Source organism: Triturus cristatus, chromosome 5_1 (assembly GCF_964204655.1).
Source record: "Triturus cristatus chromosome 5_1, aTriCri1.1, whole genome shotgun sequence".
In the NCBI taxonomy this organism is placed as follows: domain Eukaryota; kingdom Metazoa; phylum Chordata; class Amphibia; order Caudata; family Salamandridae; genus Triturus; species Triturus cristatus.
In genome coordinates, this window is record NC_140587.1 from 384,059,732 (window position 1) to 384,075,860 (window position 16,129).

General features: G+C 43.9%; 1 protein-coding gene across 1 annotated transcript in view; it reads left to right on the forward strand.

The window, feature by feature from the left end:
- ANGPT1 (angiopoietin 1) overlaps positions 1-15,858 on the forward strand; it is a 966,748-nt gene extending 950,890 nt beyond the window's left edge. The window contains exon 9 of the mRNA XM_085605097.1: positions 13,616-15,858. Coding sequence (XP_085461223.1) covers positions 13,616-13,776 — 161 coding nt within the window. The 3' untranslated portion in view covers positions 13,777-15,858. The remainder of the gene's footprint in view (positions 1-13,615) is intronic.
- The last annotated feature ends 271 nt before the right edge of the window (positions 15,859-16,129 follow it).

Below are 16,129 nucleotides of genomic sequence, written 5' to 3' on the forward strand. Positions count from 1 at the left end.
TGGGGGACCCATATAAACCTTGACTTGATGTGTACTGCGCAACAAGAGCTATTTGTATACGGTAGTGAGATTTGGTCAGGACAATTGCCGTTTCAATGTTTATCAGTCAATCTGCCCCTCATTCAGCACACAACTCTCTGCTCCTTAGTAATTTAAAGCTAGCTGAGTATGGATGTGTTAGACTTTTTTGTCATTATAATACTATATAAGACAGCTAGTGGCACATGATTGCTTAATGTACTTCTGTCTTTAATTGTGGGCAGGGCTGTATTCGTTGGACAGCGACACCTGTTTTTTTCATGTTTACAGCATAGCGTAAATCAATCGATATTTGTTTATTGTGAGAATCATACTCTAGTCAAGATGAGTAATGTGCTCCTCTGCTTTCACCTGACCATACTCAATATAAACTCCAAAGACATTCAATTCATAAATATATAGAGTCTGATTCAGAAAGATTTTTCTGCGAGTGTGCATAACTTGCTCCTAATTTAATCCTGACTCACTTCGAGTAGTAAATGACTTCTTGTGCTTCTAAAATTGACGTAAATCATAGATAAAATATTTTTGAAACTTTCCGCGTAAAATGACCTAAAAAAATATAATTGAATACCCGCATAACTTCCCCTGATTATCCATTCCTTTGGATTTTACAGTATAAGTATTCCAATAGGTGTTACATTAGATAGCATTTTTAAACCACAAATTCCAGAGGCCTTTCCTACTCAAATTACATTTTAATATTAAACAAAAATACATTTTTTCAAAATCAATTGGACAATATTTAAGATTTTTTTGTACATAGTTTGGGTATAATTGATTAAGAGAAAGGAAGTTACAGATATGGGCACGAGTGGTGTTGCAGGGATGTGTAATATATGAGGTTATTGCTCTATTTGCTTGTGGTTGTTGGATCCAATTAGTGGAATAGCTGGATAATGCGTTTCCTTGTACTCATTTCCTGATATGAGAGTGTTACAGGAAGTTGTTAAATGCTCTCTAGACTGGCAGGCGATATGGGAGGGTAGTGATTGTATTCAAGTGATGACATTTCTGGAGAATGAGTGATTGATCTTATGCTTGTATGACATGCTGTGTTATTTAGGAAGATCAAGAGTACTTGTAGTGTGAAGAACCTAATGAGGTTATCTAGAGTGGCAGATACGTTGGTTGAAACTGTTTTACAGTAGAGGCATGCTATTTTTTAAAGATACAACCTTCTAGCGGAAGCTTGTGTGAAAGTTATTTTACAGACTCAAGCCCAGCTACTGCCAAGCTGATCAAGTCAATGTAAATAGTAATTTTTCATGTAAACCATGTATGTGTTCCCTTGTGATAATAATGAAGTGAGCAGTTATATTTAAAATGGTGTTTAGTAGTATCTGACGTTGGGCATGCTTAACTAAACCTTTTTATGTTTTGAGTCAACATGAGCACGGGTACCCTGTATTCCAGGGAACCTGGGTAGTAAAGCCATATAGAAAACACAGGGGCATATGTACAAGAATTGACGATAACTATCGCTAACGCTAGTTAGTGGCATTTTTTTGTATTGCCGTGTACAGGGGAAAACTATCGCCTTGTTAGCGACGTATGTACAAGACGTCGGTACATGGCGATAGCTTCTGGGATCAGCAGTAAAAACTGCCGCTAGCATTAGCGTGATGGCGATAGAAATCCCGGCGTTAGCGGGCAAAAACCAACAAAATGCCCATTAGCGTCAATAAAAAGCACGTTAGTCAGCCCAACGTGAGTTTTTTTTTGCCTCTAATGGAAAAAATAGCCTATCAGGCGACCTCCAAAAGAAAATAGGGAAAAAAGACAAATTGAAATGCAGAATGGAGCAGCCGGGGCCAAGTGCAGCACACATCAACAACGCCCGCAAGCCACTCAACATCCAGGATCACCAGCATGAGAGCCTGGATGCCTCGCTGGACCTGTGCCTGGAGACTGGATACGTCGCTGGACCTGCGCCTGGAGCCTGGATGCCTCGCTGGACCTGCATCTAGAGCCTGGATGCCTCGCTGGACCTGCGTCTGGAGCCTGGATGCGTTGCTGGACCTGTGTCTGGAAACTGAATGCCTCACTGTACCTGCATCTGGAGCCTGGATGCCTCGCTGGACCTGCATCTGGAGCCTGGAGTGGGATGCGAAGGAACTGTGGAGTCGATGACCCGTGGCGGTAGACATTGAGGTGCGACAATTGCCCGTACCTGGTGGTGAAGTCAGGTCGTCGCATGGAGACACGTTGCTGACCCGTGTGAGAAGGCCGCCTTGCGCCCCTTGGAGCTGTGAATGGTAGAGGCGCTCCTGTGCACCAATGTGTGGAGGTCTGCATTGCATACTATGATCCACAACTACACCGGGGTGCACTGAGAGGATTACCAACGGTGGGCGGCACCTCTTTGCATCACAGGCCAGTTGAGGGTGCACTGGCCGGACGCTGTGGAGGGTGAGGCCCCTGTCCTGCACCAAACTTGTGTTGCGGGAGCGCTGCAAGCTCACGCCTAAGGGGGCCCTGCTGCATCAACTGCATCGGGAGGTTCACCAGCGGACTTGGCGGCGACTGCTGTACCCATGCTTGTGAAATCCTACCTGGCTGAGGCTCCTGCTGGCTGAGTCACAGATTTGGATAGGGTTTAGCGGATTGCACCACAGTGTCAATGTCCAGGTAAGGAGAAGGTGGGACACATGGCGGAGGAGGCCCGGGGGTCGAGTCGCCCAGGCCTAGCACCAGTAGATGACGCACCCCCAGTGTTGGTACATCCGCTATGGGGGAAGAGCGTCGCCCCACTGCTTCCAAGCAGTGCAAGAAGAGGATCAATCATCACATGCTGATAACTTCCTGATGTTATTGTATAAGTTTTCGTTGCGGGAGGGAGGGTGGGTAGGGCTGCTCCTATCACAGAGCAGGGCAGGGGCGGAGTGGCATGCCCACTCAAGTGCACAGTGACTGTTTGGTTGGCCCGCCCATGTGTACATATTAAAAGTGTTGATGAAAAATCCATGTAATGTACTCCCTTGCTTTTGTTTACCACTTTGAGGAAATTACCCCTCATGTATATACACTTTGAGGTTAATTTCCTACCACAAATGGTAATGTATAGTTGCAATATCACCAGGTTTATTGCCAAGTGAACCTGTCATCGCCAAGCTGTAATGAACTTAGTTCAACATTTATGAAGCAATAAGGACCTCATAGTTCCAGACTTGCAAAGCCTTAAACTCCCTCTTTATTACAGATAAGTCACCCCCTAAGGTAGGTCTAATGTAGCCCTAAGGGCAACGTGCTGTGTAACTGAAAGGTAGGACATGTGCTTTTAAGTTTTACATGTCCTGGTAGTGACAAACACATACATTCGTTTTTCACTACTGTGAGGCCTACACCTCTCATAGGCTAATATTGGGAATTCCGTAAAACACTTTTAACCTCTTCAGTGCCCATGACGAGATAGTCTCGTCATGGAGCACGGTTGCGCTGTGCCCATGACAAGACTATCTCGTCATGAACCCCACCCACTAGTGCAACGCCCGGCACAGGAGGGGGAAAGGGCGTGGCACTGAAGGGGTTAAGCTGTAATTCCTGATTAGAAAGGAGTAGCTGCATAATGTTCTATATCTTCAGAAAGGTAATGATGAATCCTCTTTACTAGTAAAGTTGTATTGAACATTACTGCTTTAGAAATGCCACTTTTAGAAAGTGGACATTTTTCTGCTCTTACTGCTCTGTGTGCCTTGCAGCCTGTCTCCCATACAGGTCTGGCATGACAGCTACACTTGTCCATTCTCACCCCCATCCCCAGACAGCCATAAACACAGGAAGGGTGGGTGTGACAGGCAACTCATCTGCATCCATCTGTATTCTGATAGCGCTTCCCGGTGAGGAAGAAGGAGGCGGAGCTGACATTTGCACCTGAATAGGCAGTGTCCTGTTTCCCACACAAAGGGCTGATTACCCCCTACTAATAGTCTGGAGCCAGGGCTGGTATTAAAGGGGGGACCTGTGTGTTCCAGGGGCCTGCTTTGAAGTCAACTCTGCTTCAAAGGCACAACTGGGTATAAATACTGGGGATCCAACCCTACCAAGACAGTGCACTACTGATCCCGTGAGAACTCCGCTGGGAGTAAAAAGTGCTATGCTACACGGATTGCCACTCCATTGCTTGAATGCTGCTCTGGAAGAAATGCTTTTCTGCATTGCTGCTGCCTGCTAATTCCGCCCTGTTGAGGACTAGGACTGGACCCATCTCACTTGAACCCAGAATGACTCCTAAGGCTTGCTGGCTTGCCCCCATTCTGGAGTCTCAGGGCCATCAAAGACTTCCTTCAACCCTGCAACAGCATCTCGACTCCAGTCCTTCTGTACAGAACCATCAAAATCGCAGCAGTGACGACTTTGCGCCAATCGCAATCGACACAGTACCCTTCGACACTGATGCAGGTGCCGATCAACGACATTGCCTCAATGGACTGCGCTGTTCGACAATGACACAGAGCCTGCATCATAAAGGGGTTCATCGACAAACCCTTCATCGCTTGTGCAGATCGTCATGGCGCTTCACCTCCATCCACAGATCGACAATGACGCAGCGCCTCCTCAACTCCTCACAGTCTACGCATGCTCCACCTAAAGTACTTTTTCAGCGAAACCTGCGTGAGTCTTGTAGGGGGCCTGCCCTCCATCGTGGTAGGACTGAAATTTGGATATACCCCCATCCAGTGTGACCTCAAGTCTCCCCTTAGCGCCATTTGCTTATAAGCAGCACTGTTTGATTTGTTCTTTAAAAATGTGTAACTCCGGTTCTACTTTTTGTCATTTTGGTCTAGTTTTACTCATAAAATTATTCTCCATTTTTCTACACCTGTGTGCAGTCTTTTTGTGGTGTTTTCATTTTGTTGCTGTGTGTGTGTGTGTGTGTGTGTGTGTGTGTGTGTATGTATGTGTGATACACAGATACTTTATACATTGCATCTTTAGATAACCCTGCCTGCTCTGTGCCAAGCTACCAAAGAGTGAGCACAGGTTATCTTTTAGTGCGTATGTAGCTTATCCTGACTAGAGCAGGGGTTCCTACTTAGACAGGGTACATACCTCTACCAACCATAAACACCCAATTCTGGCACTAGTGATCGGAAGTGAGGATAGGACTTGTGTTTGTACAATACGATACAGTAACTTCTTGTTCACCACAACTCTATACTAAGACCAATACGAACCTTTTTCAATTCTCCCTAAATTGACATCTTTGATTTTTCCAAAAGTCTTTTTAACCCATACTCATTTTTATCTACAATGTCTCTGGTCATATCTGGCAATATGAAATTTGAGTTGGCCAATCTGGAAAGCTACACAGTGACCCAGCTCAAGATGTCCTGCCAAGAAAGAAGTGTGTTCTCTAAAAGAAGTACCACTAAGGCAGAGCTTCAGAAAGCCTTAAGAGCATGCACAGCATCCCACCAGACCAACAAAAGCATTATGAGCAGGAGGAAGAGGATAGGTAAGAGTATGAGAAGGATTGGAGAAGGACCTGTCAGGAGGTCTTGTAATGCAGCGTACTGATGTGGGGAGTCACATCCTCCCAGGACTAGAAGAACCTGTCCCCAGAGGAGCTAGAGGACAGTAGGGAGAAGAGAAAGCTGAAGTTAGAGCTTGCAAAACTAAAATTGGAGAAGGAGCAGGTTATTGCCAATTTATAGAAGGAGTCGGCTCTTGCTAAAATGGAGAGACAGCAAGCTCTAGAGCTTGACATAAGAGTCATACAAGCGGGGTTCAGCGACATAAATGGTGGCAACTTACCTGCTGTGTCCACTGGTGAGTCCAGAGTCAGGATAACCAAGAATTTGATGCCCAGTTATGTGGTGGGGTGACATAGACAAATGGTTTGCAGCCTATGCAGTGGCTCTAACAGTGCACAGGTTCCCAGAGGTTCTGTGGTGGTAGTTTACAGAGGTATATGCCCATAGTGGGGAAGGATACACTCCTTACACTAGAGGTAGAGGATCAGACATGCTACACTGCTATGAAGGCCATCCTAGTCAGTAAGTTTGGATTGACCCCTGAGCCGTAAATGCTCCGATTCAGGGGCAGTCACTAGATCTCATCACAAACATGGGTAGATTTCGTGGATAATGCCAGCTAGGCACTGAAGAACTGGGTATGGACAGCAACATTGATGATTATTCAGGGCTGTACAACTTAATTGTAAAGGAGCACGTGCTTTATATTTGTTTTCCAGAGCTGTGCCAATACCTTGTTGATAGCAAGCTTACTGACCCCAGAAAGCTTGTTGAGGAGGCAGCATCTGGGTCAGCACCAGAGTTTCCAAGACGGTATCTGGGGGGGGCTCAAGAGGGTGGTCAGGGTTCCCAACAGAAGAAAGAGAGAGAGATAAAATGAAGGAGTTCTCTTCAGGCCCCTAAAACAGCTCACAGGTGGTAGGGCCTGGTTCTCATTCCCAATATGGCCACCAGAAAAAGAACTATCCTGACAAAAGTCAGCAGTTCAAGTGCTATGAGTGCTTTGAATATGGACAGTACAAAGTGTCCCAAAAGAGCACCACCTCCCACTGGAGAAAATATTCCTGGGTTGGCTAGTGTAGTTCTAGGGGGGGGGGGTTAGTAGGGTTACCCTAGTGCCCTATGGTGACAGTGAGATGGTTCTTAGGAGATCCATGTTCCCTCAAATACTGCAAATTATAGGCAATGGGTCTCCTTCAATGGGCATGGTGTTGTGGCTCCGAGGGATAAAGGTGCTAGCATGACTATGGTAAGGAGTCAGCTGGTATCCCCAGAGCAGGTAATTCCTAGTGCATTCTACCAGGGTGTGTTGGCTGAAAACAGAGGGTCCTTGTTCCATTTGAGTAGAGGGGGTTCAGGTCTTTTGAAGGCTGCTGTGATACCTGTCATGCCTGTGGATTGCTTGTTTGGTAATGACCTTGAGCACACTACCTGGAAGCAAGTGGAGCTCAAGGCTCATGTAGAGATATTGGGTTTACTTGATTGGATCTACACAATGAGAAAGTCCGTGGCTGCTTGGGATAGGAGTCAAAAAGGATTTGAGCCTGGAACAATGGCCCAGCCAGCTGCTAAGAAGGGGAGAGGCAGAGGGTGTGGGAAACCAGCTCCTGAATATACTCCCAGTGAGACACATGGGGCACCTGCAGTAGCCATCCTGAAGTTAATTGACAAGGGCCTACGGTTACCTGCCTACATTTGGTTGGATGGCATGTAATAGGAGGACCCACCAATGAGGAGTTTTGAAGGGCACAAAGGGAGTGTCCAGCCCTTGAGGGCAATAGTCTGAAGCCCAAGCAGCAGGTGATGTTATCAAATTTACTGAGGGGACAACCTCCTTTTCAGAGTGCAGGGCACAAGGGCCCTTCAGGGCCTTCAAATGCTAAGGTACCTTGCTACTGGAGCTGGCTCACAAACGTCCCCTCGCAGGACATTTGGGCCAAGACAAGACCTTCGTAATGCCTGTCCCGAACTGTTATTGGCCAAAGGCTCAATAATTCCTCAGATGCATTCTGTAGAACTTGTGTAACCTGCCAGACCAGTGGGAGGACATGGCAGAGGCTTAAAGCCATTCTTAATCCCTTGCGTGTTATTGGCACACTCTTTGAACAGGTGGGCATTGACATTGTTAGGCCTATGGATCTCCAGACTGCATCAGGCAACAGGTACCTAGAGGCAATTCCTCTGAGGACCATAACTGTACCTTCAGCGGCAAAGGCCCTGATGGGGATTTTTACCTGAGTGCAGTCGCTGTGGAAGGAGTGTGGGGTAACCTACAAGTTCTCCACTCCTTACCATCGCAATACAAATGGGCGTGTTGAGATTCAACAAGACCCTGAAAGGCATGATTAGACGCCTGTCTGAGGCCCTGAGGAATAAGTGGGACATCTTCTCTTGCCATGTCTGTTGTTTGCCTAGAGGGAGGTACCACAGAAGGGAGTAGGTGTACAGAAGCTGTACTGGCACCCTGTTAGAGGACCTCTGAGTTTGGTGAAAGAGGGGTGGGAGCAAACTCCCAGGAAGATTCCCTAGGATGTAGTGAGCATTGTGCTGGCTTTAGATGTCAAATAGCTAAGTTGTGGAAGCAAGCTTCTGACAACTTAGAAGCAAGTCAGGCTACGATGAAAGAGTGGTATGACCAAAATTCTACCACTGTGGAATTACAGCCTGGGAAAAAATTGTGGGTGAGGGACACTGTAGAACCAAGGACCATTGGCCTCAGCCCTTCGAGGTGATTGAGAGGAAGGGTAAGGTTACATAAGTGGTGGACCTCAAGACCCCCAGGCAACCCCAAAGTGTGTTCCATATCAATCACCACAAACCCCGCTTGGAGAGGTCTGAGCTCACCATGCTGTTGGTGACAGATGGAGAAGAGGAAGGAAAAGAACCTCTCCCTGACCTCCTAGACTCCAAGGAGAAAGATGGGTCTGTTGAGGGAGTAATCCGTTCCCCCAGTATAACTCCTCAACGGCAGAGAATATGCCACCAAGTGCTGGGACAGTACTCCTCTCTGTTCTCCCTTATTCCGGGGACTACCCACCTTTGTACCCATGATATGGACAAAGGGTACAACCTCCCTGTTAGGAATAAATCTTAAAGGGTGTTGCATAAATTGAGGTCCACAATTCAGAGTGACGTCTCTAAAATGTTGGAATTGGGGATGATAGAACCTTGTAGTAACCCCTGGTCCATTCCTGTGGTTCTGGTAAAAAGAAAACGGCCCCACCGGGCACCACACCTGAACCTAGGTTCTATGTGGGTTATAGAGGCTATACTCAGTGACAAAGACAGATGCTTATGTCATCCCCTAGGCTGATGAGCTGATTGACCAGTTAGGGGCTGCACAGTACTTAAGTACCTTTGATCTTACATCAGGGTATAGGCAGATCGCGCTAACTGGAGGTGTCAAGGAGAGGTCAGCCTTCTCCACTCCAGAGGGCCACTACCAATTTTATGTGATGCCCTTTGGACTCAAAAAGGCCCCTTCCACCTTGCAGAGGTTGATGAACATGTCCTTGCTGGTATGGAGGCCTTCTCAGATTCCTACCTAGATGATATAGCTGTCTTCGGTTGCAGCTGGAAGTACCACCTTTATTTACATCCTGGAAGTGCTTCAGGCTCTGCAACAGGCAGGCATGACTATCAAGGCTAGTAAGTGCCAGATAGGGCAGAGGTCTGTGGTGTACTTGGGACACCTGGTAGGCAGTGGTAAGGTGCGGTCCCTCCAGGCCAAGATAGAGACTATCATGACCTGGGAGTCCCCCAAACTCCAGACTGAGGTCAGAGCATTATAGGGCCTGACTGGGTACTACAGGAGGTTTGTCAAGGAATATGCCACCATTTTTGCCTCTCTGACAGAGCTGACATCTAAGAAGCAGTTTAGAAATGTGACTTGGACAGAACCATGCCAAAAAGCATTTAACTCCTTTAAGCAAGCCATGTGAATAGCCCCTTTGCTCGAGGTCCTTGACTTCAATTCTGGTCTAGTCTAGTCAGCCACTCTCCCCTCTACCACTGTCGCAGTAGCCTTGGCTCCCTGATATAGCGAAATCAGCCTTCACTGTTTTTGCCTCCCTGCAGCTGCCAGTTCGCCTTCGCTTCCAGGAATTCACTTAGTTCGCTGCTTAGTTTGCTCCCCAGATAACCACTCTTCTGGGACTCAGCGTCTCTACATTTAATTCCAAATTTACTTTTGGGCTTTTATTGTTGATGATTTACTGCTTACATTTGCTGATTTCACGGTTAATTTTTGCTGACTGTAGTTTTTGGGCACTTCGTTACTGGTCTAGTTTTCCACTAGGGTTGTGTGCACTACCCCGTTCCTGATGCTCACACGCCTCGTAGCCACGCTGCTCACACCGCTTCTAATAGGCTCCTGCCCCCTCAGGCTTTCTCCCCCTCCACAACCTCCCACCTGCCGGCCAACCCCTCCAACCTACCAGGACTTTTTATGGGGGCCTCTGCGTGACTGGGTAGTGGGTGTGCCCCTGGCATGCCTAATGTGTGCCAATCCCCCCCACCTTAGGACCATCCAACCTCGTAGAAACCAACGACATGCCATCCCGCACAACAGAACTTCTAACGAGCAACTCAGATGCCTCCTGATCAATGCCAGATCATTCTGCAAGCACTTCACCAAAGGCTGGGACACCATCTCCATCCTCCCCGCAAAGTGACCTTCATAACTGAGACCTGGCTCACCCCGCATCTGCCCCTGACATCACCATCACATCCCAACACCCAATGGATGCAAGATGAAACCCCGCGACTGCATCAACAAACACGGAGGTGGCATCGCCATCATACACAAGGAATCCTTCACCTCCATGACTGCGCAAGGCAAAACCAAATTGATCATGGAATGCCTGAACTTCCAACTTCACACTGACAAGAAGAGTACCTTCAGAGGCACCCTCACATACAGACACCCAGGACCAAGTGCTGGCCATCACAAAATTCATCACCCCGCTGGCCATCGAATCCGAACACTACTTCTTTCTGGGAGACCTTAACTTGCACATGGATGACCCCACCGATTCCAATTCCAACGACCTCCTGGAGTGAATGAACAACATTGGCCTCACACAGCTGGTCTCAGACGTCACACAGAGAGCAAGGCACACACTGAACCCCATCTTCACTTCCAGCAACAGAGTCAAATACAGCCATACCTCAAATCTTACCTAGTCTGATCACACCATCATACACTTCATGATCGCCGGAGTCCCACACATTACCCTCAGTCATCACAGCACCCCGGTTCACTGTTGGACCAAGGTCACACCACACCAATAGAATGACACCTGCAGCAACTCCCAACCTGGTTCCAGACTATGTGTTAGGGAGTAATCAGCCCATTGTGTGGGAAACAGGACACAGCTCCCCATCCTTCTTCCTGCCCAGGAAGGGCTCTCAGAATGGAGATGTATGCAGATGAGTTCCTTGTCACACCCACCCTTCCTGTGTTTGTGGCTATCTAGAGGAAATGCACAAAGTGTACTGTCACCCACTCAGATGTGTATTGGAGACAGGCTGCAAGGCACACGGAGCGGTAAAAGTAGAGAAGTGTCCACTTTCTAAAAGTGACATTTCTAAAATAGTAATGTTAAATCCAGCTTTACCAGTAAAGAGTATTTATCATTACCATTCCAAAAATATGAAACATGATGCAGCTACTTCTTTCTAACCAGAAATTACAAGTTGAAAGTGTTTTAAAGAATTCCCAATGCTAGTCTATGAGAGGAGTAGGCCTCACAGTAGTGAAAAACAAATGTAGCAGTTTCGTCTCTGCCAAGACATGTAAAAGTTGTCGTTACACAGCACCCTACCCTCAGTGCTACTTATGGCCTCTCTTTTGGCTGATTTAGAGTAATAAAAGGGGGGTTTATGGCTTGGCAAGTGGTTTTAAATGCCAAGTCGAAGCAGCAGTAAACTGCACACACTCCTTGCAATGGCAGGAATGAGACAGGTTTGAAAGCCTACTTGTGTGGGTAGCACAGCCAGTGCTGCAGGTCCACTAGTAGCATTTAGATTACAGGCCCTCGGTATATGGTATACCACTTTACAAGGGACATATAAGTAAACTAAATATACCAATAGGGTATACACCAATGTCACCATGTATAGGACTCCTCGATCGAGTCTTCGACGTTGATGCTCGCTCCATCCAAGTACTTTTTCAGCAGTAACTACATGAGTCCTTTAGCCGACCTGCCCTCCATCACAGTCAGCTTGAACTGTGGATTTACCCCAGTCTAGCGCCACCTTAAGTAACCCCTCAGTGCTATTTGCTTCTAAGCAATGCTTATTGATTAATTCTTAAAAATTCCTAACTTCAATTCTGCGTATTTGATTTTTGTTGTTTTGGTCTGGTTTTACTCATTATCCTACATTTTTCTAAACCTGCGTGGAGTCTTTTTGTGGTGTTTTCATTGTGGTTCTGTGTGTGTGTGTTGCACAAATACCTTATATATTGTCTCTTTAGATAAGCCTTCCTGCTCTGTGGCTAGCATCCAGAAGGTCGGCACAGGTTATATTTTTGTGAATATTTAGTTTACCCTGACTAGAGTGAAGGTTCCTGCTTGGACAGGGTGCACAACTCTGCCAACCAGAAACCGCCAGTTCTAACAATCTTTTTCTAGCAGCAACTCAGCCTTCTTATATTTTCATGTGTATGGGTAGGATGTGCCTTCAAGGGGTTTGTTGAAAACTTAGTTGTGTGACTTGTTTATAGGATAAATATATACCTATAAGTGAGATCAATCTTATCTTTTAGATTCCAAACGATTATACACCATGCAATAGTCATATGTATATATGGATCTCTATTTACATTGATTTCAAAACAGTTGTACAATCAGAATAAAGAGAAATGAAAAGTGGACAAAAGGTGTGTGAGGAACAAAATTCATTTATATCAGTGAATGGTAATAAGGGTACACGCCGCGATTCAACTGAGATGACTGCTGTACTCACGCCAGTAATTTTCGAGGGAAATAAGTAAAACGCCCCCTAACTGTGGCAGCAATTTCCAGTCCTCGATTTTCGCAGGAAGCGAATAGAGCGCCCTTCATATTTGGCGCTACTTCGTCTGAACCAACAGTAAGACCATCACTAGTTTTTAAATGCCCGAATGCCGTACTCTGCCCGTAACCATACAGTACCGTTAATACGTTGACAGTTTGCTTCTCAAATATCCCTAAATTTAAAAGCGCCAACCGAGATGTTATGATCCAAATCTCAATCCGCAGAAAGCAAGATATCCGCGACTTTTCTAATTAAATCAAACATTACGAGGGGTCAACTTTTAACTTCTTGTCCTGAAGATGGTCTCACAAATTCACATATGAAGACCGAAACGTCGACTGTCACACTTCTTTCTAGATAATTGGTCATATATCTTTGAAAAAGTGTTTGATATATTGTATAGTGGAGTAATAACTGAATGTATAATTATGTCTCCCTTTTGATATACAACTGTCTTATTTTTATGTACCCTTATTACCATTCACTGATATAAATGAATTTTGTTCCTCACACACCTTTTGTCCACTTTTCATTTCTCTTTATTCTGATTGTACAACTGTTTTGAAATCAATGTAAATAGAGATCCATATATACATATGACTATTGCATGGTGTATAATCGTTTGGAATCTAAAAGATAAGATTGATCTCACTTATAGGTATATATTTATCCTATAAACAAGTCACACAACTAAGTTTTCAACAAACCCCTTGAAGGCACATCCTACCCATACATATTATCTGCCCAAGCCCTCAAGGGTATATTGGGTTATCCATTACACAGATTGTGTTCTTATATTTTCAGGCAACTCTTAATTCTTTTTATAAAGAGAGGGCAAGATTCTCTGTTATTAGTGCAAACATTTTCTGTTCTTTTTCACTATTCTCACAGCAAGCCACGTCAATTGTGCATAGGCCATTTATGTGTTACAAGACAAGAGCAACAATAATTAAACTCTACTTATTGATGTTTGTTATCACAAATATTTATTGCATATCCTGAGTAAGGCACATAAAATAATTAATAAATGCTATTACTTCCAAAATTAACTTGTACATTTTTATTGATTTCCTTAGGATGGTGGTTTGATGCTTGCGGGCCGTCCAACCTCAACGGAGTGTACTACAATGCAGGACAAAATCATGGGAAGTTGAATGGAATAAAGTGGCACTATTTCAAAGGACCGAGTTATTCATTACGCTCTACAACTATGATGATCCGACCTTCAGACTTTTAACCACCCCCAGAAAAGGTGGAAACTTAATGCCTGAGGAACTTTTTATCCAGTCAATTGTAGGGACTTCTTGTCTAGAAGAGTTTGCCGTGTTTGCAAGGTGCCTATTATTGGTCGTATGTGACTATTGATGGAACACAGGACCTACAGTTGATCTTTGGAAAGTTTGGATAAAAGGCCACTTGCCTGATTGATTCTGAAATGGAAGATAATTGCGGAAGTCATGGTCTCTTGTTGATCTGATTAAAGGATCTCTCCTATTAGCATCACCTGGACGCTATACATGGATGTAAAGCAAGAAAACTCCTGGACTTTGAAGAACAAAACACATTCCTACTAACTGAAATTACAAACTGGTTGAATTTGAGTAATGTTAAGTGATTGATGCAAGAAAATGGAGATGCAGCTTTACTTTCAGAAATGAGTACTTTTAGGAGTCGGTAGATCTGTGATTGAAGGATTCCAGAAAGCAGGATCAAATATAAGCAACATTTCAGTAAACCTTTGAACACATATTAAAGAAAGCCCTGGTGGATAAGTTGATTAATATGGTGCTCAATGATAAAAGCAATATATGAACAATCGCATCTGCCTCATGGCGATGCCAACAGTATATGCCAACCGTATATGCAGAATATCCAAATGTAGCCACTGAGAGAACTCTTAGATAGCATATATACATGCTAAGACCATGTTTAATGACTGTTGCTGCTTTTCTGCCAACTCTTTTCGCCTTGTCAATTTACAAATATAGAAATGCAATTAATGTGAAATATTGAATAATGTGTTATTTTGCTGTGCATCTTTGCATGCATTTTAGCATTTTAACTTGTACAGAAAAGGCATCACCATTTTAAATGCATTGATATAGCATGAAGTTCTTCTTTCTGAGTTCATCTGTACCCCTGTTGGTTTATACATTTAAAAAATAGAGTTTGTTGTACACTTTTAAAAGGTTTTGCATTCTATCAGCTGTTATTCCATCTTCTGATTTGCTTAAATACTTAATTTCCTGACAACAGTATGTATGGTGATGCATCAACATATGTGTCATAAGGATTGCACACATTGATGTTAATTCCAGTTCATTTTACTGGCAACTTGCAAAGAGCCATACTGGTCGCCAATGGGAAGAATTGCTATATATCAAACTAACATTTCCAAATAACTTTACAATCTAATTGAGATAATCAGTTTTGCATGGGCAAAGGTAAGAATTACTCTATCTTGTTTCTTTGAATGTTGAAGTAAATTGCTCATTGGAAATGAATGGCTGGTAATAAAATGGCTGAGTGTCATTCCAAACTGACTGACCTGTACCACCACCAAGAAGAGTTATGCTGTGAATACACCTCAATTTCAGCATTCTGTGCGGATATTTAAGTAAAATATGCTCTGCTACACCATCATTACGTTAAAGAAATAATTAGCAAACTGTTATTTCTGCGTAAAGATTGATGCGGTGATGAAGTAGGTACCTTACATATGAACACATATAACATGTTTGCCTGCAATCTCGTTGTTCCGCGTACATAGTTGGATGTTAATGTCACTTAGGAAATGTCTAAACTGTTTTCTGAAATAAGTACTGCCATACTGTCAAGGACAGACTGTAAATTTGTTAGTGTGTGAATTATGGTGATTTATTTTACATCAGTTATGCCCTTATATTAGGAGAATACAATGTGTTGTAAATTTGAGCGTACTGTATTTTGTTGGGAAGTAAAAGGCTCTTTGTACGTGTGTATAAATAACATTATATTAAGAATTATGTGTAAGTATATGTTGCTAATAAATTGTTCTCCCACTTCCTGGTCAGCGCTGCGTCACAAGGTTCTGTTAAATTACATTTGGAAATTTACTCCATTCCTTTTATCTTTGAATCTGATCTGACATATTGCTAGTCTGGGTACGTACAGTGTTTCTATTGATTCCTTCTAGTAAAAATCACACATTTTTAGAAATTAAAAAGCTAGCATTTACTGTTTGTTTATTTATCCCAGTGTGAGAATGGGGTTATGGTTCCTGGTACTTTATAATAAAAACATTTTCAAAATATTCACACGCTGCATATTTCTCTATAGCAAAATTATGCATGTGCAAATACGTGGAAAGGTATCTATGTTGAAAATTTGTAACACTTTGATTTTGACTACTTTTGGCATATTAAAAATATTTCATGATACGCAGTTTTACACACAAATTTTAATGCAATCAGAAATGTGTATGTGTATTTGAAAAAGGTTAATTTTTTCATAGTATTAGATCTCAACGTATGGTACTGTGCTACAAAATAAAAAAAATGGAAAAACCAACACTTCTGGGCTTACGATGCTAACGCATACAGATTCATGAT